The following is a 27,322-nucleotide window of genomic DNA, read 5'->3' as shown; positions in this document are numbered from 1 at the left end:
GAGCGTAATTAGTGGCTTTTGCCATTCAAGGAAGATTAAGTTGCGCCTTCATACCCATGCCAGCCTCATCACAGTTGGGAACATGAATTTCTAATGCCTTTAGACTATTCCTTTTTTTGTTTTTGGATGAAATAGACTATTCCTTTTATGTGGAATAAGTTTTTTTTGGTTGTTAAGAGTTTCCTCCTACCTAAATGGTAATAGACTAATCTCTTAGACTACTATCAGGTATCGTAACGGGAACTCCTTCTAACAATATTTTTTTCATACACTGCCCCAAAAATCAAACCTAAAACATGATATTTAAGGTACTCAGATTCCTTCTATTTGGATAAACTTGTTGGCATGTAGAATAAGTTTTGAAAAAAAACGTGAGAGGTGATGTTTTTATAAATATTGGTAGGCTTTATAGACCAGTTTTACTGACAATCCGTATACCCACTTTTATTTTTATAAATGTTCCCTTTTAACTATGGTTTAGTTACTCACCCCACGTTCCCCACCCACACAGCCTGCTCCCGTTAGCCGCTCCTGCCTTTGTCAACCTCATCTTTTCATTTGAGGAAATTTAATACCCTTCCGATTATTAATATAAAATCTATTTAATTAATTTAATTAGATTAAAAAAGTTAGATAAGTTATGTAATCATAAAAAATATGATATATTTTTTTAAAATATCATAATCGTCTTTCTTAATAACTTCCCTCCATGTCCTACTTGATTATGGTGAAGAGTATCAATAGAGATAATTTAAAAAAAAATTGATAAATATAATAAATAAATTTTATATTAGGATAAATATTAACTCAATAATTAGGTCTTATATTAAGGACTGAAGGAGTATCATTTTCTCTCTATAATTTTTTTTCCCAATTATAACTTGATTTTTAAATTTTAACTCAATTCAACTTAATTTTTTGGGTCTTAATTCAACTATAACACTGTTTTTTCACTCATCAATGCAGCTTAACTCGTTTAATCTAGTTGCTTAAAATATTAAGTAGCTCATTTAAAAACTAATTTCAGTTAGTATAATTTGAGTTGCATCAAGTGAAAGATTAGTGGTTGAGCTGTGCTCAAGTCAAAACTATAAAGGATTCGTTTGGATTAGTGGTAAAAAAATAATTTATTTTCAATTTAACTTTTGTAAAAGTGAGATTGAATAATGTGATTTACGTAACATCCCTGGCTCCTGGAGTACAGTCGTAGTCACTCAGATGTCACTCGTAGATATTGTCTGCTTTGGTGCAACCGCAGCCACCTCACGGTTTTTTTTCCCTGGGTGCAACCATATTCACCCAGAAAACACGTCTATGAGGGAGAAGTATCCGCACCCTTATAAGACATGCTTCGTCCCCTCTCCAGCCAATGTGAGACTTCATCTGTGAGCGACACCTGGAATGGTTATGGCTGTACTTCGGGACCTGGGGATGTTACAATTTATGTTTGGATTAACTTTTTATAAAAGTTAGTTTATAAAGTAAAAAAGTTGTTTGGATTATAATTAGATAAGTAAATTTAGTTTGTAGAATGATCAAAATGGGTATGACTTTTATTAAATAATGAAAAACTATTAAAAATGTGAATTTACAAAATACAATAATTTTAAATTATTATAATTGAAAAAAGTTATATTTAATGAATAAAAATATATTTAAATTAGAAATTATAGTAATGTGAAAATTTGAACCAAATAATATTATATAATTAATTAGATGATATACTCTACACATTTTATGTAAATATAAAATGAAAGATAATATTAAAAATAAAAAATATTATAAAATTTATGTCAAAAATTATTTTCACTTAAAAAAGTATTAAAAATATAAAATGTTAGCTTCAAAAAGATTATCCTATTTGCGCGCGTGTTTTGAGATTATGCGCATTTCCAAAATATTTTTGGGAAATATATTTCCTATATTATTTTTATTTTATTTTTTATTTTTAAGTTTAATATATGATTAGTTTTACATTGTTTACTAGCTGTGAAAAGTGATAACCATCATGGGAAAAAAAATCCAACGCATGCCTTTTTTTTTTTTTTTTTACAGGTATGGATACATAGCAGGAGCGATGCAGGGAGAAGAGAAAGGAAGGGGGGAGGCGTGAGGGCGAAGCATTTACCATTTTTATTTTAAAAAAAAGATGATGATCTCTGCACAGAAAAAAAAAAAAAGCATTATTACATTTTCCATCCCCACCTTTTCACTTATCCTTTATATTAAATTAAATTTTACACATACATAAAATTGGGGAATTGGACTTCACCTCATGTTATCATACACCATTTTTTGATTGCTAAACTCCAAACTTATCCTCTAAAATTCACATTTTAATTAATTATTTAGAATTCATAACTAATTTTAAAAATTTATTAGTGTGCTACTTCATCTGATTCTAAGTATGAGATCTGGTTCACCAATTTCATAAAAATTAAAAAATTGATTAAATTGGGTATTTGATATTATTGTGCAAAAAACGTGTCGTTTTGTTAAAATATTCTGGGAAAAAAATTAAATATCTGAGACAGGAATTAAGAAGTATGAATCAATAAGGATAAATTTTTTTTAAAAATTAAATAAAATAGACGAAAGCTTTAAATTCGATATTTTACAATGGAAATAAATCCCCAACTGGATGGATACTAAGCTTTGCAATGCTAATCAATCCCCAAGCCAACATGAATGAAAATGAACCGCCCGTGAATTCTGAGCATCCTGTTGCCACGGTTCAGCGGTGAAACACGATCAGAAGGAAGCAGAGCATCTGTATAAATAATAGGTAGTCATATGTAGATATGATAAAATTAAGAAAGAGTAAAGGTCCATTCAGAATTTATGTTCACATTAATATTTGGTACCCTTTCGGTTACATAATCAGTGAGTTGATGTTGATTATATATATATATATATAAACTATTTAATATATTTATTAATTTTTTTAAATTAACTATATTGATATTCTCCCAACAATAATCAAGTAGGAGGGGAAAGAAATGAATTAAAAAATATGCTTAAGGTATTTAAAAAATATATATCATATTAAGTAATTTAACTAACATTTTTAATCTACTCAAATTAACTAATTAACTCTCATATTAAAGATTAGAAGAGTATTATTTATAGAGCATCAACATTCTAATCTTATTTTTTTTATACATTTAGATTCTCCATATTATTTATTAAAGTGCTAAATATAGTTAAAAAATAATATCAAAATTGTAAATTGTACAGTAAAAATAAAATCAGGGTGTTAAATTTATTATAAATAAAATCAGGTGCTTGTCCATCAAAAAATGTAAATGTCAATCCGAGCCACACAAATATATTCGTGTATAAGCATTTTGCCAAAGAAAAAAGAAAAGAAAAGAAAAATGGGGTGTCATATATTTTGGTTCAAAATACAGTATATTTAATACTGATTTTTAATTTTACTCTCATTTAATTCTCATCGGGAAGAGAGAAAAAAAGAGATAGGAATATAGTTTGTAAATATAAATAAAAAAATTTAATAATAATAAAATTAAAAAATGTTACTACCTCTGGTTCTAATTATAAGAGCTAGTTGACTAATTTGAAGAGATTAAGAAAGTAAATTGAGTTAGTTATTTGTCCTAAATAGGTGTTGTTTTTCCTAAAATATCCTTACTAATCAAGTGCATTGACTAAAACTATCATTGTTAGAAGGGCTACTTTAGAAAAAAAATGTATAAATATGAGAGACAAAGTGGATTGGAGTCTTATATTTAGGATCAAAATAAAAGTTAAACAGGATTTTATATTAAGGGGCGGAGGTAGTATTAATTTAATGCATTTGTTAAGGATACCATAATATGTTACAAATAATTCAAATTCAGTACGGGAGTGTGGTAACTTTAACTCTCAATTTAAGGACATGATTCTCTTGAAGACTTTAACCTTCAACTCCTTGTTGGCCGTTTTGCTCAAAAAAAAAAAAAAAAAAACTCCTTGTTGGCCCAAAAAAGACAGCGATAAGGGCAAAAATGAGAAACCACCCCCCTCCAAATGACGTCCCGGCTCGGCGTTGAATGGGCAAAGTGGGAACACGAGCAAATTCATGCTTCCGCAGAGAAGTTTTGTTTTCTACAGAAAAAAAAGTTCATTTTTTGGCCAGCTTTCAGAAAGTTGATTGAGATGATGATTACCAAAATTAATTCCAGTGCAAATTACTAACATGACAAGGGAAAACGAATGATTGTTAGTTTCAAAACAAGCGAGGCGCTATTTAATTATCAATAATTTTAATTAAGTCAAAAATTAAGTGGGGTTATTGTAATTTGCAAATTTGTAATTCATCTTGCTTTTACACACACACTAATGCTATCTTATTCAAAACAAAGTAAAAAGATAGAATTGAAAAATTAAGCTCGGCTATAACAAATTATGATATAATGCATATATGAGAATTCAATTTACGAAATACAGAAACATAAAGCGAACAGACCCAACATATATATGAGCTAGAAACAAAGCAACTAGGAACTAATTATTAAGTTAATTTTTGTCCTAAATATAAGATTTATTTTTCATATTTATTAATTTTTTCTAAATTATCCCTATAAATATTCCTTCAATCATAATCAAGTAAGGGAGGGAGGGAGGATATTAAAAAAAAATAATTATGGTGTTTTGGAAAAAACATGTTATATTTCTTATAACTAACTTACTTAATTTTTTTAATCTAATTAAATTAATTAAATAAGTCTTATATTAAAGGTCAGAATAATATATAAAAGATCATAGGCTTAAAAAATTGAAAAAACACTTCCTTTAGACTTAAGTAGCGCCAAACACAAATCACCTAAGATTGTCATCAAGGACAACTGTATCCTATGTGATATTGAAAGAGCTGCTGAAATAAAATTGAAGAGTTATAAACCAAGATGTATAACACTGCTTTGGATTCTAAATATAAGAGTTGATTAAGAAATTAAATTTAATCATAAATATAAGATCTTAATTCATCCAATCTTTCAAATTTATAATTTTTCTCCAAACTATAAGAGATTTCTGGTAGTTCTAATTTACATCATTAAACAAGATAATTTAAAAAAAAATCAATATATCTGTTATAAGGGGAAAAAAGAAGGAAGAGAGAGGTAGATTTGTCCTGCGCATAATCTCTATATATGCAAGTAGAATATGATTTGTATGTGATAAAAGATACTAGCGATGATCGTACATCGTACAAAAGAGTCACCGTCCAAAAGCAATCCAAAATCAGACTCCCCACCGTCTACATACATTTTTGCTGCTCGTATTTGATTTCGTCTTTATTGCCTGAGACTTAGGTGTTTGACAACTATGAAAATGTTTTTTAAAAGTATTTTTTTAAAATTGAGATAATTTTTTTATACATTTATTTTTTATACCATAAAAAATATTTTTAAAATTATCGTTTTTGGTTCCATCCAAACACCTTTTAGTTTTACTTTTTTTATCATATTTTTAAAGAATATATTTTACAAGTTATTTATTTTCTAAAAAACATTTAATTTAATAAACAGGAGTAAGGATCCAAAAAAATTGAAAATTACTGTCAATTATCTTATTGGAATAAAAAAATAGTTAACTCGTTAAATCTGTCTCAAATTTAAAAAAAAAATCAAGTTAGCCCTCCTTTAAAGTTTTCTAACATCTGTTTTAATTTTTTATCCATTATGACATTATCTACCACTAATAAATAAGGATAAAATTAACTAAATAATAATTAATAATTCTCTAATTAAGCCATTTGTATATATTCTAAACCAAATTTTTCTAAAAGATACCATACATTTTAGGCTGGAGGGAGTACTTCTTTTAGTCATAAAGTTTACATATGAGATGTTTTAAACTAAAATACATGAAGCGACAAAAATAGTTAGCTACAGTCAAGATTTGATATTTTTTCCCTCAATTTTACTGTTTTCAATTACTTATTATGTATGGGAAAAGTAATTTTGATAATGTACTTGTGAGAGCATCTTAAATAAAAATTACTCTTGTGGTTCTTAATATAGACATAATTTGAGAGTTGATATTGGTACCTATTAACATGGTTATCAATTTTTCTTAAATTAATTCTATCGGTATTTTGCTCAATAATAATCAAGTAGGACAGGATAAGAGGGATGAAATTAAAAAACATGATTATGCTATTTAAAAAAATCATATTAACTAATATTTTTAATCTATTTAAATTAGTTAATTAGATTTTATAACAAAAATGTCATGCTAGTAAATTACTCGGCATCATTCCTCAGTCCAAAATGGAAAAAAAAAAAAGAAATACTCCGCATCATTCATTCGTATTTCTTTGAACGGGGGACATCTTCATTTATAACTGGGGTTGAGGGGAATAAAGAGAGAGAGAAAGATGAGAGTTGATGTGATTAGACCAGTCAAATATGTATATTCACACTGCATGGCAATTAATGAGTCTCTCTGTGAGCCCCTCGTCTTTAATCTTCATATATTAGAGTGTGTGTGTGTATATATAGGTACTTCTCTCTTAGCTCCATCTTGTGTTGTAAACTGTGATAGACCCACTTTTCTGCTGAGTCTTCGTCTCCCTCTTTTGTCACCTCACTGCACCTTCCCCTTCCTTCTCTTTCCTTCCATCACTTTCTTGATCGCTTCCTCAACCATCTCTCTCATGGCAGCTTTTTCCCATTGCCCCGACCACTTTCCTTTTCTCCTTGACACTAGCTCCTCCCTCTCTTCAGCCTTCGGAGACCAAGAACCTGCTATAAATTCCACTCCCCACCGCCACCTACCTCCCACTCACCAGACTATCTCTACTGATACTACTCAAAGCTCCGGGATGACTGTTAACGATTGTAACGAGTCTTCCGTCACCAGAACTCATGATCACTCTCCTGATACCTCCATGGCTCGAGTTAAGCTTGAAAATCCTGGCGGCGACGTGGTTCAGAAGAAGAAGAAGAAGAAGAGGCCAAACTACAGTAATGGTTCCTCCAAGGTAGAGCATTAATCAGAGGGTTTCTGCATAATTCTGCAGATTTTGACCCAAGAATAATTAATGAACTGTTTTGAATTTTGATTATTGCTTATTATCGTAGGAGGGAGCAGAAGCAAGAAACAAGAGACAGAAGAAGAGCAGCAGTAATGGTGTGGTGAAAGAAGAGGAAAAGCCAAAATCAGAAGAGAAGAAGGAACAGAAGAAGAAAATTCCACCACAGCCCCCAACAGGCTATATACATGTCAGAGCTAGGAGGGGCGAAGCAACGGATAGCCACAGCCTCGCCGAAAGGGTAAAAATATCATAAATGACACACTTTTGTATTAATTAACGTTGTCAATTAAAGGGGGGTTAGTATGATACTTTTGGAAATTCCTTAAACGCCCACGTGCTTATCGATTGTAGGTGAGAAGAGAGAAAATAAGTGAGAGGATGAGGATGTTGCAGCGACTCGTGCCAGGTTGTGATAAGGTAAAAGTTTATCTCTTTGTCCAAGTTTTTACAATAAATTCGAAGCGTTTAGGCCTAGGCGCCTCTCTCTTCTCTCTCTGCTTAGTGCTTATGCTAAATACTCTATGGTTTATTAATTTGGTTATTAATCAATATAGATAACGGGAAAAGCGCTCATGTTAGACGAAATCATCAATTATGTTCAGTCCCTTCAGAATCAAGTGGAGGTAAATACATAAACACATTGTTTTAATCAACGTTCTGGTTTTACTTTCCCCTTTTTCTTCATATATATTGTCTACAATTTCTGAGTTGACAGAGGAAATTCTGGCTTCTCTCGTGTGCAGTTTCTGTCGATGAAGCTTGCTTCTGTGAATCCCATGTTCGGAGATTTCACAATGGGCCAAGATACCCTCATGGGCACACCAGATGTAAGGAATCAATCCAGCTGCGAAATTTACATATGAGCACCTGAAGATGCCTGATTAATTAATAAAACTTTTCTGTGTCTGAATATTCAGAGGTTGAACAGTGTAGCTTCGCCTCTACCATTATCTGTTCCGCAATGCAGTACCAATCAGGCCACAAATTTTGCTGATGACTACCTTTTGAATGATTCAGCCACGGTTCTTCTTCAGGGAGAAAGACCAAATGCCTTCTCTTCCATGGTATATATAACCAGAAATTGCAGAACAATCACAGATTTTTACTGAATAGTATATAAAAAGCTTTGCCTCTCCTTTTGTTTTCTGATTCTGACATGACATCATTTTCAGGATGTTCTTGGTGAGTTGTGGGATGAAGAAGACCAACGACAAAACTTTCCTAATCCCTGTGGCTTCTTCAGCACCAACTTATGGTCCTTTCAGTGTTAGAATTCAGATAACACTGTCCTACGACGCTACAAACATGTTGTGTGAGTTAAATCAGATCCTGTGTTAAAAAACAGAGAAAAAAAGCATACAGCTTGACGATTTAGTCGTTGTAGTGTAGTTTTTATCAATGATTAAACTACGTATTCAGTATTGTGACCACTTTAATGTTGTCTCTTTTTGAAGGGTTTTTGTCTTTCCAAAAGAGAGACTCTGATGAAGGAAAAACCAAAGCCACGCATGGCATGAGTTTATTGAAAAGGAAATAGGGGGATTGTTCGGTTACAGTATAACAATCTGGTTTGGTAGCTGGTCCATCAGATGTGAAAAGTTAGATTTTTGGAACATGAATAAAGGAGGGGCAGAGAAATTAATGGAAGCAGAACCCGAAAGGACAGAGATATTTCGGACCAAATTTTAAAAAAAAAAAACACATCTTTTGTTAGATTCCTTGTTCTGTTCTGGTTCCTGCAATTTCTTGTTATGACTCTCCCGAGTCTTCCGATGCACAGATTCCTAGAGAGGCTTTGTATCAATCCTAGAGAGATGGACATTATTGATCAGAGACATTGGATATAGATTTATTATTATGATAAAAGGTTGATTGATTGATTGTTTAGGTGGGTCGTTTACTGTTGGTACGGTTAATGTAGCCGTTATTTCAGAAATGAGAGGTTCATGTTTTCATGACCAGTCACTCTTGCATTTGTTGTTGGTTCAGTTATGTTTATGAATGATGTATCTGCAGAATCTTCAGAACTTTGGCGTTATTTATGATTCTCTTTTTCATTATGAGCTCCACGTTCCAATGACTCTGTTCTGTAACCCCAACTTCTCAATTGGCAGGCAGAGCATTTCGTCAATGCCATAAACGCATGCACAGATATATGTGTACACATTCCGGCAAAAGATACGCTCTTCAGATTCTTAGATAAGATTCAATTTTTAAATAAGTTTTGATTTTAAATATAAGACTTGTTTTTTAAATTTATCAATTTTTTCTAAATTATCTTTATAGATACTCATTCAAGTCATAATCAAGTAGAAGAGAGAGATAATGTATTAAGAAAGATAATTATGATATTTTAGAAAAATGTGTCACTTTTCTTATAATTAACTAACTTATCTAACTTCTTTAATCTAATTAAATTAGTTAAATGAGTCTTATATTAATGACTGAAGGAGTAATATAAACATATTTATATACGCATATGTGTTATTTTTCCACAGCCGAATGCTTCTGCAACAAAGAATGCTTGGTAATATTATTACCTCTTTACTATTCTCAAGATATAGAAATGTTGAAAAGGCCTTATAACAAGAGTTAACCCCTCTGATGCCTTTTTTTTTTTGGGGGCCAGAACCCTCCGATGCTAATGTACTCTCTCCAATCCTATATAAAATATCAAACAACTAATAAAAAGATAATTAGTAAGGTAGACATGGACATTAATCTCTAATACATATTTTCATTCAAAAAAAAATCTCTTATTTATATTTAGGACTAAGAAACGGGTCACTAAAATTTCTTATATACAGGTTTGAGAGTTTTTGTTTTGTCTTAAACGAAAGGTCTTGTTTCGTTTTTTCCCCCCTGTGTTTAATATTCCTTTGGTCCTATTTATAAAATAGATAGAGAATTTTTTTGTCTTATTTATAAGTCACTTCATTAAATTTTTAACATGAATGTAATATTTTGTCATTTATTTATTTTAGTGTGGATAATATTTTTTTGAAATATTTATATATATTAAATAGAGGCAAAGTTAAAAAATTGTCATATTTTAATAGAGAGTTAAAGCAGTTTAAAATTTATTTTAATTTGTATGAAATATGCTGAAAGTATCTTATAAATAAGACTATAAAAAAATTTCTTTCCCATAATGCTTAAATTTGGTTGGTCCTATTTATTGGGAGTTAGGTCCTTGCGTTGACGAAATGGTGGGTGTTTTTTGAAAAAAAATGTTACAAAGACCAATAAAACTAGACAAATGCCTTCAATTAGAAGTAAATTCATAATTCTCTTTCTAACATAATTACTCACACGATAGTAAGAAAAATACTAATTTTTTTTAAAAAATATTTTTTAAAATATTCATCCAATCTTTAATGCAAGAACTACCTAACTAATTTAAGTAAATTAATAAAGTTAAATAAATTAATTAATTTTAATAAATGTGACATAATAATCTGGCTAACTAGATGAAATGAATTAAGGTTTTTATTTAGAATTAAAATAAGCTCTTTAACTAATTTTTGCATTTAGTACCACAAAAGATGTAAAAATAAGGGTGGAGGGGGTATTTGCTTCATAGATTTTATAAGACGATGAATAAACAAGAACACAACACACTTATATGGAATATGACTAATAACTAAAAAATGAGCGAGTACATAGATATATAAATATACTCTTTCGGTATATTATAAACTACACTACAAAATGAGTACTACGTTAGAACGGGAGGAAATCAGTAACACCGAATGAGTCAGCAAAGAATGAAACTAAACGAGGGGAATTTATGCAAGCCTACCGTCATAATCATACTACTGTAACTAAATTAATAATTTCAACGCACGCCTTCTCGTGTTCACATGAACAAGCCATATGAAAAATCATGTTTTAAGAATAGGAGCCAGAGGACGTGATGACTCCATTAGGTCCCACCCCCCATTGGGTTGATCGTCCTTTTTGCTGAGCTGACTGTGACTAAAGTTTCCGGCTAATAGGAGATTAAGGAATTTAAGCTAAGCTGTTGATATCATATTGAAAAAAAAACAAAAGAAATTGATTTTGTTTTTATTAAATTGTTACTGAATCCATGGCAGCTCCAATCATCACACCGCTCAGCATTATCCTGTTGAAAGCAGCAATTTCGTCATCCAAGTCAGCAACAACGCATGGTATAATCAGATAATGCTAAAATTCCGAGCAATTTAATATACGTAATGTTAAACACAACTTCCCCATATATGCTGCAATATTTTCAAACATCATCAAAAGAGAGAGACTTACTACTTTTTTGGTCCTTAATATAAAACCTGTTTAACTAATTTGATTAGATTAAAGAAATTAGGTTAGTTAGTTAATTATAAGAAATTTGATACATTTTTTCTAAAACACCATAATCATATTTCTTAATACCTCCTCTCCATCTTTTATTTGATTATGGTTGAGGGAGTATTTATATGGGTAATTTAGAGAAAACTGATAAATATGAGAAATGAATCTTATATTTAGGATCAAAACTAACTCAACAATTAGGTCCTATATTAAAGACCGGGGGAGTAATTTAAAGGGAAATTTAGCATAGAGTCACATCATATGCTGAGATTACAGTTAGAAGGAAAGGAGGTTGTGGCATCTAATCTTTCGAGCACTTTTTAATAAAAACTGTACAAGCACAAAATAATGCAGCTACATTACGTCTTCTTAGAATTGATTCAAAGCAAAAAGAGCCAAAAGTTTTGCCAAGATTCTCTCATTTTTCCACTAAATTCAAGCTGTCTGTGGTGAGCATAAGTCTAAAAAGATCATAATTTCAAAAGACTAGTATAATAAGAAGAAGGAGAGTTCATGACCTTATAAACCACATAATACTTATAAAATTCTCCAGCACGTGGTTCACAGCACTCTCCCAGCAGTTAGGACAAACAGTCTCTAGTTTTCACTACCTAGCTAAATCGTACCATTCGATCACAAATTAAAACCAGCCTCGTGATCAGTACGCCATGTCAAGGCTAACGCGTGGTGGTGCAAATTTCAAGTGATTTTCTTCATAGTTATCTTTGCATTATTAAACTCTTGCTCTGCCAATTTTGTGATTTTAATCTAAATCTTCTTGAATCTTGACATTCTAAATTCCAAGCAGTTCATATTAATGAAACAAGTGAAATATTATCATCATATCATTATTGATTCCATCCATTTATAAACTGAAAAAGAAAATATCAATTCTTCCTCAAGCTTATTATTCCTTCTGGATTTTGAGTTGCCCCAGCTGTCATCTTTGCTGACCAATCACATAAATACATGCACCAGGCCATCTCCCTTCTCCTGTACACGTCTTTTCAATTATAAATAACTATACATGTGCGTTCAACTCGACAGTCTAAATACACATTTGGTACGTACATGAAAAACAACGAAGAAAACATATTTCCTTAAGCTTTTGTCTCGATTGTCACCTGGTCCATGTGGATTTTGCGTAGGTGAAGCACCGATTTGGTCGAGGTCAAGAAAAAAGAAGCACCGATTGGCATGCGTCTTTTCAATCACAAATTGGGAAGAATATATTTAAGTCCATACCGGTTTTTGATATTTTCTCACACTAGTAAACAAAACGTTTTTAAATTCCACGTCAATTAGAAAAACAGTGCTATATATATATATATTAAATATTCGCGGTGATATATCTGTAAATAAGCTGTCATTATGCTAACTTTTCTCATGGTTGACTCCACACCTAATATCAATGAATAATTAATTTTTTTTAAAGTTTTAAACTATCTGCCTCTTGTTTAGACCATCGATGTGGAAAAAATAAAAAAATTTGAAAAGAATAATTATTTTACCGTCGGCGCCCAAAGGCCTTAGAAATCCAAAATTTGTTTTACTTTCTTTCATGTTTCACTCAAACTTTCCAACGCCGAAAGCTTGTGTCTTCGTTCCAATCCCAGTGTTCAAGTTTTAGAAAGTGTTTGATTAAAAATCAAACTATGATTTTAAAAGTAATTTTATAGTATATAAAATAAGCATTTAAGATGAGTTTTGTCTTGACTTGTATGAAAATACTTTTTAAAAGTTGTTCTATTATTCCAAAGGTTTCTTTAAAAATCACTTTTTAAATTAAAACAAAATTCTTCTTACATACTTATTTCGTATATTCTAAAATTACTTTTAAAATTATTGTTTGATTTCTATTCAAACACCTCCTTTGTCTCTTGTAATAACCATGGTGGGTTTTTTCGCTTCAGCAGAAGATCACGCTTATGGAGAGAGGGAGGACACGTTGAGGCCAAAGAGAGAATCGCATGCAATAGCAGAGAGTGCACAGAAAAATAAAAGTGATTTTGATTTACCTGGGTTATTCGTGTTACGTCGGGTCAACTCTACCTTGTTTCTATGTTCAGCCAGACCGATTATCAAGCCGGTTGGTTGGTTTCTAGGCTGAACCAGCTGGTCCAGGTTTCAATGCCATGATGTTGAGAATAGATTTTGTATATAATATTAAATTATAAAAAGATTTGGATAGTTGGTAAATTATTAAAAATGATATAGATTAATATGATGATTAAAAGGGGAAAAAATAAGGTTTTCGGGTGAATGGAGAGTGGTTACGGTTGGATGGAAAGTATTTTTGATATATTACCTGATACGGTCATTATTTTTCTCAGAAGCCTATCATCTAACTTTGCGGAAGACCAATTGCCTGGCTTTGAAAACATAGTTTTGGCATGATTAATCAATTCTTGAATTTTATGAGGTGTTTAGATGTTCTTCTTCAAAACCATGGTTTTGAGGGAAAAAAGTCTTTCTCCCACCTCCGCCCTTTTATATGCAAACGCCTACTTGATTCATGCTGGGAAAAAGCTTCTCTTGCTCTTCCCATGATTTCGTGACGGTTTGAAGGAAAAGAAACTGAGTTTGTTAGCAGATAACAATTGTCGTAGGATCAGAATAGCTGGTCCAGTCATTTAAAACACTAGAGAAAAAGGCACTCAGTATCTTTGGTCTGCCACGTACAGAACCTAGCTAGTCCCATCTTTTCCCTCTGAGTCAGTCACATTAATTCATATAGTAGTCTGCTCTTTATTATTATTCACTCCTAGCTTCTGCAATAACATGTGAATTTTATGAATTCCCACAAGCTTTAAAGGAATCAACAGTATATGCTAATAAATCCCCATACAAATATTCTGATTCTGGATGCCTTTGATGGCTTCATGTTTATTTGCTACCTGCAGGGTCAAAACCTAAAAACTTAAGAAATGCTTCCGGCCAAAATGCTCAAGTTTTCAAACAACTTATTATGAATGTTTCTTCTTCTTCTTCTTGTTTTTTTTTTTAATGATCAAGCTACGGGAAAAAAAAAACACAACTAATTTTGATTCAATCAGAATATCCGTACATCTAAAAGGAGGGCTTTGATAAATACAATGAGGAGAATGGGGAAGTTGCGGATGACGTGCTTGCTAGTTGATGTAAATCGTCTCCAGCATAAACGTGGGCGAAAAGTCTTCTCCAGAGAATTCTTCTTTGCTTGAGAATCTCCAACCTCATTTTTGGCATTATATTCCACATAATGTTACTAGACATGTTTTGTAGGAGAAAGATATAAGCGAACAATAATTGGGATAATAAACATCGACCTAGAATGCTATTTTTTGGTCACCGGCCGACACATCACCTGCAAAATCCAAGGGCCCCCCTTGTTTTGATTACCGTATTCTTCTAATGTATCGTAGGTGTCCGATGGAGACACTGAACCAACCAGCTAGTAATGTTGTACTAACATTAATGTCTTTGGTACATAGATATAGCAATTATCGCCCATTCAAATGGTTGAGTTTTCATCAATTTGATAGTTGCTATAGTTGATACCTGCTTGTCTTGTAGCTCTTTGCATTGTATATTCTTGTTATGAGCATTAGCTCAAAGGAAGAGCCCTTGAGCTTATAAGCTTTTTAATGTGAAACTCATAACAATGCACATTGTGATACTTTACTTGGCCTCTTGTTGGTTAGAACCCTCTGTGATTGCCTTAATGTTATAAACACGAAACTTGAAGGAAGAGCCTAATCTTGTAGTTGATACCTACTTGTTTTGTAGCTCTTTACATTGTATATTCTTGTTATGAGCATTAGCTCAAAGGAAGAGCCCTTGAGCTTATAGGCTTTCCAATGTGAAACTTATAACAATGCACATCATGATACTTCACTTGGCCTCCGGCCGGTTAGAGCCCTCTGTGATTAGCCTTAAAGTTATAAACACAAACTTAAAGGAAGAGTTCAATCCCAACAGATTGGCTTATTAGGAAAAAGAGCTCTTTGAACTTGTAAATTATACCACACTTATGAAGCTCCTTAATGTGAGACTCATAACAATCCTCCCTTGCACAAGCCCTTTCAAATTACATTAATTATAGATCTTTCTGCATGTGAGAAACAATTAATTAGTACAATTTCGAGGCTTTTGGCCAAAAAAGAAGTACAATTTTGAGGCCAATAAAAGCTGGAAGTATCTCCCCACCCAAGCATTCAAACTAGTAAATTATTGGTGCAGATCTACATTGCACACATAAGTACCGTAAAGCAAAATGCATGAACTAGCACCGCCAGTCAAATAAAGAGCCTTCCTCCTATGGTGTTCTGGAAAAAGAGAAGTACATAAAAAGTCATAACTTTTGCCAAGCTTATGTTGGAAAACAAACAAAAGGAAAAGTAAGATGCATGCCCTCAGTATAATTGAAATAAGATAAATCTTTTATGGAGGGCACCAGCAAGAAATTACAGTCCTAACTGTGAGATTTGCTTGTATTCTTGACATGGCCTGCGTTTTTATTTCTTCTTTCTCTAACCCTGCTTTTATAATTAACTTGTAATTTGACATCTTCCCTTTTACAATGGTACGTATGACACATCAAAATCTTGAATCCCCATGACTACTGCTTTATGTAAATTCAAGCTTTCTGACGTTAATTTAAAGAAACTCACTGGCATCGTTGTTTGTTTATGTTTGGTAACTTCTACTTCTAGCTGGCTCTTTCTAGTTTCTTTAAATTGAAAAGGGACAAACCGGACTAATCAGCTACGTACTGTGACTAAGTGGTTATCACAATGATTTTAAAGAAGATATATATATGGGGATAAATAATTGTCATCGCTTATTTTCACTTAATTTGCTGTATAACAAAAGTATAATAATGTGTCAGATCCAACCTAGCTTATCCTTTTCATATAAAATAATGACAACTGATTGAGCATTGGATGGATTTAATGTGTGATAATTTTCAAAGAGTAATGAAGCGTACGTAACGTTTGATACCTTCATTTGCTTAAAAAAAAAAACTTGAAGCTTAATTACTTATCGTTGATGCAATTGAGAGGTGATTGAAGATATATATGGTAGTGTGATATGTCAAATTTACGGGACTTAACGCAGTGTTAGACGGCCATACGTAGATGATAAATTAAAAAAAAAAGACAAATATATTAGTTAATTATGATAAATGTGACATGATCTCACTAAAATACTTGTGCATAATATAACTACATTAGGCATATCAGTTTATAAGTTTTTTCTTGCCAATAATATATCAATTATAAATTAAATACATTAGGTTATGAAAAAAAATGATAAATAAAACAGATAAAGTGAATTACCATTTTATATATTAAGGACTAGCTGTAACTCTCAACTCACTCTTGTATTAGAGACGAGGTGTGATAATATATGAACATGAGATTACATATATATGGATTATATATACAAGAAAATTACAAATTTAAATTATAATGTGTGTGTAGGTTAATTATATTTAATACTCATTTGATCTTAAATGTAAAACACATTTTAAATGTGTTTTATATTTAGAATTGGAGGAGTATTAAAATTAAAATTGCATAGGAACCGTGTAGTTGGGAAGGACGGTCCCAGTGACAGTGGAGAAGGTCATGCGCGCATGGCATGCATTGAATCTGCCATTAATGCCCCTTTTTCTCTCCACGAGCAACATGCTGACCCCTCGCGCATCCTTTTTAGTTTTTTCTTTGAGACAAAACCTACCTACTTTCACGTTTTAAATTTCCCACCTATCATATTTTTACTCCCTTCTCAATTTTGTGATTATCATTGCTATCAACTGAATTACTGGAAGCTTTATCTCCGTAATTGAGTTGCCAACTACAAGCCCCAATGACAGTGCCGCCCACTCGCTATACTTAAGTGAGTCCTGTGTATTTGAGCTTGACATTAACATGTTTATATGCATGCGTGTTGAAATTGTATTAAAAAAACAGTATAGAAAATGTTATTGGCTCCTTACAGTTCAAGACTTTTTACATTTTACCTATTTAAAATTAAAAACTAATTGAAATGCTTCGATAACCTCTTTATCTATTTGTAAATTATAAATATAACAAGAAGTAATTATTATTCAACTTTTCTCACGTGTAAACTGTGAATGGACTGCTACTACATTAAGGGAGGTGATGGATAAGCTAATTAGCCACGAACAATGAAGCTTCATAGCTAACCGGTCTAGCTGTGACAATATTATTGTGGCTCAAGAAATTATCCACTCTATGAGAATGAGTGGCAAAAGAAAAGGTTATATGACAGTTAAAGTTGACATGGAGAAAGCATATGACAGACTAGATTGAAATTTTATTCAAGACACTCTTCAATGCTTGCGATTGGATTCATGCCTAATCAATCTCATTATGAAGTGTATGTCAACAGCTTCTATGTCTGTGTTATGAAATGGTGAGGAAGGGCCCATGTTCACACCTTCCAGAGGTGTCCACCAAGGGGAGCCACTCAGCCCTTATATTTTTGTCCTTTGCATGAAACGATTGGGTTAGCTTATTAAAGAGGAATGCCAGAGGAAGAGATGGAAACCTTTTAGATTTAAGCCTAATGGGCTAGCTATCTCTCATCTCTTCTTTGCGGATGATCTCATCCTCTTCTCTGAAGCAACCATGGGGCAAGTGGAAGAACTTAAGTCAGTAATGCAGAACTTCTGTACAATCTCGGGCCACAGAATTAATCCAGCTAAGTCCAAAATGTTCACTTCAACAGAGCCTTAGAGCTTAGTCATACTCTCGACATAGGCCTCACGGCTGACTTGGGCTTTGGGTGTGCCACTCTTTCACTCAAGAATTACAAAAAATACTTACTTTCCCATAGTTCTAAAAGCCTGTAGGAGAAAAACTCTCCCTTTGGAAGAGCAGATTCCTCAATATAGCGGGTAGATCGGTGCTAATTAAATAAGTCCTTTCAGCTATGCCTGGTTACCAAATGCAGTCTACTCTCTTACCACTAGGTACTTTGAGGGAGATTGAGAAATTAAGTAGGAGGTTCATGTGGTCACAAGACATTGAAGCAAGAAAGATGAATCTTATTGCTTGGGACAAGATTATTCTACAGAAGGAACTTGGAGGATTGAGAATAAAAAATTTGTGCCAACACAACAAAGCGTTTATCTTAAAGCTTTGTTGGGAATTGATTACAAAGAAAGAAGCGTTATGGATCAAATGCTTGTGGGCCAAATATAATTGTGGACCTGGATGTAGTCTAGTGGTGACGAAAAAACAAAACTCCTCCTTGACTTGGAAGGCCATCTTTGAAGTTTGAGAGATTTTTCTGGCCAGAATTGGAAAGAAAGTAAATAATGGAGAGACTACAAGTTTTGGGGAGGATATGTGGCTACCCATCAATAAACCACTAATCTCTTTTGTCCCAAATATATCAAGTATTAACACAATAGAAGAGTTTGTGGCCATGTTTCAGCAACAGGACAGTGGGATGTTGGTAGATGGAGAGGAATTCTCCCTCATTGGGTAACTAAAATACTCATAAAGAAGAACCCACCATCAAACAACACTCCTGACAGATTTACGTGGCGACCAGCAAAAGATGGTAATTTCTCTGTCAAAGTGGCATACAAGTTCCTCACAAACTGTGAGGGGAATAGACAAAGTGGTCTTTGGACTCAACTATGGAAATGGCAACTCCCAGAGAAGGTCAAGTTTTGAATGTGGCAAGTGGTCCATAAGAGACTGATTATAAACTCACTCAGAGCAAAAAAAGGTATTTTAAACACATCCGAATGCCCATATCAGTGTGCAAGAGAGGAGAGTGTCCTTCATATTCTTGGAGACTGTGAGAGAGCTAGGGAAGTATGGCACAAAATTTTAAAACCTAACGCTTTTTGTAGATTTTTTGCTAAAAATTTGCTAGTATGGCTAAACTGGAATACAAAGCATCATCCAGGTAGTGGACGTTTCAACCAATTTGCATGGAATCGAGTCTTTAGTTCAATCTATTGGTTGCTATGGACTACTCATTGCAAATTCATTTTTTGAAGGAGGCAGTACAAGTACCAGAGAAATATTGCAGAGGTGTCTACATAACCTGGTGGAGTATATTGTTAACCAGAACCTTAAACATCAGATCTTCAAGCATAAAAAGGCTGAGGAACGCTGCTGGACACCACTGCCACAGGATGCTGTACATATTGATGTTCATAGGTCGGTCTGGTCTTTCATCCAAGCAGCATGCGGAGGAGTCATCCGAGACACTCATGGAGACTAGGTCATGGGATTCCACCAAACTCTTCGTTTATGCTCAATAATGGAAGCAGAAATCAATGCCATATGCACTGATATGGCCATTGGGAAACACTTGGGCTTTCAAAAAGTGCTGATTTACACGGACTCCATTGATGCTTTCAATTGTTTGATAAGGGGTGGTCCTATTGATAATCCTTTGAGGGATGTGATAGCTGAAACTAGATAATTACTCTTTAGTGACTGGGAAGTTCCAAATTGAATTCAGTTTATGGTCACTCTTTCCATTACTCTTTATTTGTATGATTTATGAATTTTCGGACACATTTCTTGGGCTATCAAAATATTGGACTTAGGTCACTCATCTTGGTCTTAAAGTTATTGGCCCAAACAAAAATGTTCATAAGGTTTTTGATTGCGAGGCCCACGTTTAAAACGAAAGAGACTAGTGATGCCTGCTTGACAGAATACTTATTTTGAGACGAGGACTTCTTTGCCAGATTTGGGCCAAGGACCTTTTTCTTTTGCCTGGACTTGGCCGATGGAATTTAGTTTTAGTTATTTTCCTTTATAATGAAAAAAAAAGGGAAAAAAATTAAGTATAATATGTACGTATGTTAGTAAAAAATTAAATTAAATAAAAGCTGGCAGAGTCTAGAATTCTGGGAATCCTCTTGCCTCAACTTTTAACCCCTTGTTCAAGTAAATCGAATCACTTCGACTCGAATCCTGAATAATAAGTTTCCTGTTTAATTAATTGATTAACGATGAACATTCGATCTGCTTTCTGAACCCTTCTATGCAGAGGAAACCAAGCATTTCACTTCAAGGAGAGGAGCAATACACCTATCCGGTATCCCCTCGATCGCCTTTTCTTCCCAGATTCAAAGTCTAGAATTCTGGGAACCCTCTTACCTTACAGATATAAAGTAGCTTCGCTGGGCAGCTCTATTTGTCGTTTCCGATTCTGATATTTAACAATCGATGAGGCTTCTGCAATTGGGCTTGTTGCTTTCTTTGGCATCTGGATTTGCCGCCATTATCATTTACATTACTGGAGTCTCTAATCCCTCTGTATGTATGTATATCTTATTTGACTCACTTGGCATTTACCTTGCCCCTCAACCATCCGTATCTTATTTGAGTAACTTGGTGCTTCTTCATGTGTATAAATCAAATAAGGTTTTAGTTTTATTCTTGAGAGAAAATGAATGCAAGAACCGTGAAGTAACAGGTTTAGTTGCATGAGATCTAATTACGGCATAATGATGGACAGTTGGGAGCTATCAGCTTACAGACAATGAGATAGAAGCGTTGCTATCTTTGCAGAGCAGTTTCCAGCAGTGCGTGGTGAGTTCTGCTGTTCTTATCGTTGAAATAAATTCTTCGTTTTTTAACTTACTGCTCTACTTGTGCTGGCGTTTATTTAAAAGGCGCTGCTTTGTTAGTTGTATATGGTTAGTTTTTTGTGCATTTTTTCTTGATGATTCGTTTGAGCATTTGAGAATTGCTGTCTGCTGCAAATGTAATAGGGCTGTGATTGAGGTTATGCAACCCTTAAGAAATTAGGTCGTCTGCTGTGCTTATATGATTACGATTGAGTTCACTACGGGTTTAAATCCTTACAAAATTTGGACAATGTTTACGTTTTGTTAAGTTGCCTAGCGAATGCCAGGAACATTCAATATAACAGGGTAGCCAAGGATTGGTAAAAAATGGAATTGTTATTTTTGCGTGGACAAATATATTACCTTTTGTTTTCAGGTTTTGCTAAATTTATGATCTTTAATTGTGGAAAATCAATCTTACTGACGTAATACTTCATGAGAATTATTCTCAATCATCTTTTCACATTGGGTTGGTGGTTTTTTTTGTGTTTGATGCAGAGTGCAAATGGTCTAGGGCTCAAAGCTGTTCGGGGCAGAGATTATTGCCAAACCACAATAAACTTCCCTAGTGATACCATCCCAAAATGGGTACATTTTCCAGATCACTCAGTCACCAAATTATTTTTCATGAAAATAACTTGTATCCAAGTTATCTACATGGTTGTGCAAAATTGTTAATTATGACATCCTACTACTCAAGAAGTATGTTTTGCTCCCTTTCGGAGGAATGAAATGTGGTATTTTATATATCATATGGCTTACAAATAGATTAGAATTTGTAACTCTGTCATGCAGTATGTTGTTCCTTTTTGTCAATTGCTTGTCCATTGGTATCTTTGTTGCCTCATGGAGATTTATGTATAAACAGAGAGATCCCAAAACGGGTGAACTGGAAGCTTTGTCCTTTGATTTCAATCTATGTGAAGCTGTGGCAACGTGGGAACAGGTGAGCACCTTCATCTTTGTGTCTCATCATTTCGATTACCTTCATCTATTGGTCTGCAAGTTAAGAGGTGTTTTATGAATTTATTTCCTGATTTGGTTTTATGGTGCACCCTAAAGACTAAAGAGCAAGGACAAACCTATTTACAAGTGTGTCAATACTGAAATGGCATGCTAGCAACGTGTGTATGACTGTTTTAGATTTATTTCCTCTTTTTTTTCCCTCCAAAAAACACTTTCCAAATGCGTGCTGGTGCCTGACTTGGCTGACCCCCAGTGAAAGGATTACTACCAAAAAGAAGATAGTGAGGTAGTTGAAACACCATCTTGATGTTATAATGAAGGCTCTTTCCCTCCTTTTTTTCTGTTTGTAAGCTAATTATGTGAACAAAATAGTTTAACATCATTTTATTTAGTTGAATTTTTTGGAGTATGACAGTCTGAGCTTATGCATCAATATGTCCAAAACCATTAGGAATTATTTTCATTCTTGTTATCCTCTTTCCGTTAATTAACATAATATTCCTTTAGTTGAATAATAGAGTAATTTTGTGGCATTTGCTTCGCATTTAGTTATAGCGTATCCTTAAATCATGGATTGATTTCTCAGGTTAGGAATAGCACTACAATACTCACCAAGGAATTCATTGATTCTTTGCCAAATGGATGGAAGGAATATGCATGGCAGAGGATCAACAAAGGAGTAATTCTGTAAGTCTGACTTTAAACCATGAGGATGGCAACTGAACGAAATTAAATAGGGGTTGTTTGTTTCAATTTTTCTAAATTTTGCGGAAATTTACCTTTCCAGAAAGTATACTTCTCAGGAAGTTAGATTCTCGTTAGCTAATTATTTGTTTCATTCTTTTAAATACCTGGGAACTCTAAATTATTTTAAAATAAATGTAGTGTTTTTTAATGTTAAAGACGAAAAAACCTTTTAATTAAATTTTATTTCATAATTTTAAGGGAAAGTTTGGGGATATCAGGGCGGTAGAACTTAAATTCTATTCGGTAAGTTACTGCCTTAGCTGTGATGCAAGTTGGAGGCCCAACTTCGCAAGAAGTTGAGCCTTCTAGTGAACAAGCAACTGGAATTTATTCACTTCTCAAAAAATGTAACTTACCTTCCTTGCTCATTTCTAACCAAGCGAACCCCTGATATTTGACCTGCTATTTTCTATACTGCATATTTAAAAATTATCTATATTCCTATAGTGGTTGATTTGGTGGATCTTGCTCTAAGAGAAAGTAAGATTAGCCTTATCTTTGCTACAGCAACCGCTGTGAGAACAAGACCTTATGCATGGAGAAACTTTCACTGGTGCTCCCTGAGACACCACCATATTTCCCAAGGCAGTTTGGACGCTGTGCTGTCATTGGTAATTCAGGAGATCTCTTGAAGACAAAATTTGGGAAGGAGATAGATGGCTATGATGCTGTAATCAGAGAAAATGGTGCTCCAACACAGGTTACTCGATCAACAGGATGTTGCTGGTATTCTGCATTCTCTTCTAGTTCTGACCTGTTCCCTTAAAATTCATGTATAACTGCAGAACTATACCGAATATGTGGGTAAAAAGAACACATTTCGTCTTCTTAACCGGGGGTCTGCCAAAGCTCTTGACAAAGTTGCAGAGTTAGATGGTAAAGTCACGAATATGAAATCCCCTTGGTATAGTTCCTTCTGATTGACTAGAACTCTAATCGAAGTGCTGGTTTTGCAGATCAAAGGAAGGAGGTTTTGATAGTAAAAACTACAATTCATGACATCATGAGCAAAATGATTCGGGTTTGTTTCCTCAGTTACATTTGTGTTAAATAATTGCCCATAAATTTACTAGTGTATATGCGCGCACACAAAAACATTTCACGCCATTGGAATCAGTTGTCTAACTGATTTTTTTTTTTTTTTGCTTCCGTCTTCTGCAGGAAGTGCCCATAACAAATCCAGTATATCTCATGCTAGGTGCATCCTTTGGTTCAGCAGCAAAAGGAACAGGGCTTAAGGCTCTTGAATTTGCTCTCTCTATATGTGAATCGGTTGATATGTACGGCTTCACTGTAGATCCTGGATATAAAGAATGGTATATAATTTTCTATTTGCACTCAGGACTTCTAGTGAATCCGCCTATTGGTTTGAGTATGGTTGTCTGACTAAAAACCTGAAATTTTCCTGGTAGGACTAGATATTTCTCTGAATCTCGTAAAGGTCATACCCCATTGCATGGGAGAGCTTATTACCAGATGATGGAGTGCTTAGGAGTAAGTCAACTGCCCTTTTGTTAATTTTAGATGCACGATATATTACATGAGCAGGATTTTTCCTCCTGTTAATTGATGAGAATCATGATGGATCGAGAAAAGAATTAAAAAAATGATGAGAATCAAGCTTAATTTTTGGAGCTTCATATGCGGATTGTATCAGTCATAAGCAAAAAGGATGTCTATTCTCCATTGAATTTGTAGTATGAGTATAATCTTGTTGGCCTCTCTTTTTTGGGTGCATTATCTGATAATTTGTGTTTATATTGTCAAGCTCATCAGAATTCATTCTCCCATGCGTGCCGATCCAAATCGTGTTGTAAAATGGGTTCCAGATCATCAGACTATTAGAGCAGCCAGGCTTGCATCAGAGAAATTCCTGGGGTAAACAGCTAGTTTTCGTTATGGCCATATTGTATCTAATTTGTTTTCGTTTTTGAAGGGATGTTGCCAGAGAGCTTGAAGTGTTAATTACGCCTCCGGTTCAAAATATAAGTATTAAAGAATTAAACCACGCAACTTAAAAAGTTAGGTAAAATTGGTTATAGATGATAAACATGTAAAAAAAAATGCAGCTTATTTTCCCAAAATACCCTCATTTATGGAGAGGTTAAGTGGGGGAGAAAATGAGTGGAAAAAGAGATGAGAGAGACATATAATTAATTAGGGTTAAAGATGAAAAAAAAAGCATTAAATAATCAAAGTAATCCAACTTGTAGCTTATAAAAAAAAAGCCCCTCCAAAGATTTGATGCTTATATTTTGAATCAGAGGGAATACAATAGTAAGTAGAATTTTATCTTGTGACTTTTTCTCCATATTCACAACTGCTAAGACGGTTAAAATTGTGATAAATGAAGCAGCTCTTTGTGGTCAATTAATATAATAACTTAGGTCTCTTGCTTGTTCCCGGTAAGTTTTGGCCATTCCCAGAACATGAATTTGACAAGTCATTTGGTCCTGCTAGTTTACTATTGTATAGAACTTCAATAATCTGGCTAACTGTAAGAGTGAGACACGTTACTTACAAATTTGGAAAATGCATTTTACGTGGGTAGTTAACTCTAATGCAAGGCTGCACTTGCTGGCGCGCATGTGCTCCACAAGGACTATTTCGTTGTACTTTTGATGGAGCAAATATTGATTAAACTCCTCAATAGAAAGGGAATTTAAATTCATGTTCATTCTCGAATTTATCATGATCACAGGAGAGTTGGAGCAGGATCAGGAGATCCGCTGCGTGCATGTTCCCTTATTAAGAAGCAAGTTAAAAGAAATCCAAGCGCAGTTTCAAAGCTCAGAAAAGCTGCACTCGACCATCTGAAGTATGTGAAGGGCACAACAATGTATCCTCTGGAGCATAGTCCCGGACATGGGTTGCTTTGCACTATCCCAAATGAGTGGGCTGTAAAGAAATTTGATTAGTTTCACTCGTGCTAGTTAGAAGCATCTAACCACTGGTTTTCCTTACAAATTTTCTGTTTCATTCATCTTTTGCCAAAATTTATGTCGATCCACTTGAAAAATAGTGAAGCTTCTCATCTTCCACCTACTGGCAAGGCCTCCAATTTTTTAGTTTGCTCATTATTAATTTCGTTCAAGACTTCTTAAAGGACAGCAGGTGATCAATGGAGTGATTACACTTGTGCTAGGAGAAAAGTTGGCGGTATGTTTAATGCGGAATTTGAGTTTTAATTATTTGAACTTTTTTAATTTGTGTATAATTGTATTAGAGGATGCAAAGTTTGACCCCTTATTTATCATTAACATTTTTGACAATGTTCTGAAAATCAAAACAGTTACCAAATTTATGGAATTATCAATTTACAGTTTTAGTCTGATTGTGATTGAAGTGATTGAATCACACAGACTCTCTATAAACTTTATTTGTATGTTAAGTATATTTATCTTCGAACTTGGCAATTGTTTCGTATGGATTTGGATCTTTTGCGCATTTTTTTTCCCATAACTGGAATACATAGGGTGAACTTTTGTGGAACATTCGGATTATTTGGAATTTTTTTTACGGGTTATGCATAATAAAAAATAATAAAACATGGACTGTTTAAATTTAATTTAAACAATTCAAATGAGATATGTGCATCAGGAGAAGATTATATTTACACAAGCTTTACTCCCATTAGTGTTATTTCTTCCATGATGCTTGGCATCGGCCTAAATCTCTTGAGCTATAAGAAGTTTATATAATAAGTCCGTTGCATGATAGCCTTAAGTAATACTCCTCCGATCCTTAATATATGACCCAATTGTTGAGTTGGTTTTTGTCCTAAATATAAGACTCATTTCTCATATTTATCAATTTTCTCTAAATTACCCTTATGGATACTCCCTCAACTATAATCAAGTAGAAGAGGAAGAGGGGATATTAAGAAAGATGATTATGATGTTTTAGGAAAAATGTGTCATATTTCTTATAATTAATTAATTTACCTAACTTCTTTAATCTAACCAAATTAGTTAAATGGGTCTTATATTAAAGACCAGAGGAGTATTTAAGAATAGGCAGAGATGGTTGAGGTTGAGGCCGTTTAGGATTTGTAATTTGGTCTTCTTGCGGTGATATGAATTTGTATTTGAAGAATTGAAGTAGACTAAGTGCTGGTCGCAGGTTATATTACTTGAATGAATGATCTTCCTTTATTAGTGTATGCTTGGATGGATTTATTTTAAGTGATTTTGTATTGTACTGAATAAATCTATGACAAAAGTTTTATTCCATAACTATAATTGTAAAAATGATTTAGAAAAGCGCTCTCAAACTCTCAATCAATGTCTTGCTCTAATCTCTTTCTTTTCTCCACAACTATAATTGTAAAGATGATTTAAAGCGTATAATGCAACTTGTCACACCCACATCTATGCCTCAAAATGATTCACTCTCTCACTTTGCTATTGCCCAAAATAATAGACTGAGTCTCTCTGTTGCCATTTTTTTTTATTAAAGTATATATTTGATATATTTTAATTAAAAAATGAGATGTTTTAATATTTTAACTTGAATCAAAAATACCAAAAATGACATTTAATGATCTACAATTCGTGATATTAATAATAAATATTCTGAAACTTAAAATTCTGTTTAAAAATAATTAAAAAGTAACTACT

General features: G+C 33.5%; 2 protein-coding genes across 4 annotated transcripts; both read left to right on the top strand.

Moving 5' to 3' along the window:
- Positions 1-6,424: 6,424 nt before the first annotated feature.
- On the top strand, positions 6,425-9,105 carry LOC114723230 (transcription factor bHLH137-like). 2 transcript variants are annotated; one of them, XM_028909397.1, is made up of 8 exons: positions 6,425-6,988; positions 7,092-7,280; positions 7,394-7,459; positions 7,597-7,665; positions 7,786-7,869; positions 7,960-8,106; positions 8,215-8,354; positions 8,497-9,105. In XM_028909397.1, exons 1-7 carry the CDS (start codon positions 6,431-6,433, stop codon positions 8,311-8,313), a joined length of 1,212 nt encoding a protein of 403 aa, XP_028765230.1. In that variant the 5' UTR covers positions 6,425-6,430; the 3' UTR covers positions 8,314-8,354; positions 8,497-9,105. The 2 variants fall into 2 exon arrangements, with proteins under 2 accessions (XP_028765230.1, XP_028765229.1); XM_028909396.1 differs by having other exon boundaries at positions 6,427-6,988; positions 7,089-7,280.
- Positions 9,106-20,329: 11,224 nt separating this feature from the next.
- LOC114723229 (sialyltransferase-like protein 2) lies at positions 20,330-26,031 on the top strand. Of its 2 annotated transcripts, none has more exons than XM_028909395.1 (12): positions 20,330-20,680; positions 20,879-20,952; positions 21,489-21,578; positions 21,859-21,936; positions 22,543-22,643; positions 23,211-23,403; positions 23,489-23,579; positions 23,660-23,724; positions 23,865-24,019; positions 24,116-24,197; positions 24,480-24,581; positions 25,405-25,486. In XM_028909395.1, exons 1-11 carry the CDS (start codon positions 20,587-20,589, stop codon positions 24,546-24,548), a joined length of 1,092 nt encoding a protein of 363 aa, XP_028765228.1. In that variant the 5' UTR covers positions 20,330-20,586; the 3' UTR covers positions 24,549-24,581; positions 25,405-25,486. The 2 variants fall into 2 exon arrangements, with proteins under 2 accessions (XP_028765228.1, XP_028765227.1); XM_028909394.1 differs by having other exon boundaries at positions 20,332-20,680; positions 24,472-24,581; positions 25,405-26,031.
- The last annotated feature ends 1,291 nt before the right edge of the window (positions 26,032-27,322 follow it).

This window comes from Neltuma alba, unplaced genomic scaffold (assembly GCF_004799145.2).
Source record: "Neltuma alba isolate B1F8T4 unplaced genomic scaffold, ASM479914v2 tig00012126_pilon, whole genome shotgun sequence".
In the NCBI taxonomy this organism is placed as follows: domain Eukaryota; kingdom Viridiplantae; phylum Streptophyta; class Magnoliopsida; order Fabales; family Fabaceae; genus Neltuma; species Neltuma alba.
This window is presented reverse-complemented; position numbering and strand designations above follow the sequence as displayed.

Excerpts from the sequence above, each read along its gene's own strand:
- LOC114723230 (XM_028909396.1), top strand. The coding sequence starts at position 6,431 with ATGGCAATTAATGAGTCTCTCTGTGAGCCCCTCGTCTTTAATCTTCAT. Across the intron at positions 7,460-7,596 it reads TCGTGCCAGGTTGTGATAAG|ATAACGGGAAAAGCGCTCAT; the intron begins GTAAAAGTTTAT and ends TAATCAATATAG. Across the intron at positions 8,107-8,214 it reads CAAATGCCTTCTCTTCCATG|GATGTTCTTGGTGAGTTGTG; the intron begins GTATATATAACC and ends CATCATTTTCAG.
- LOC114723229 (XM_028909394.1), top strand. The coding sequence starts at position 20,587 with ATGAGGCTTCTGCAATTGGGCTTGTTGCTTTCTTTGGCATCTGGATTT. Across the intron at positions 23,404-23,488 it reads AAAATGGTGCTCCAACACAG|AACTATACCGAATATGTGGG; the intron begins GTTACTCGATCA and ends GTATAACTGCAG. Across the intron at positions 24,020-24,115 it reads GATCCTGGATATAAAGAATG|GACTAGATATTTCTCTGAAT; the intron begins GTATATAATTTT and ends TTTTCCTGGTAG.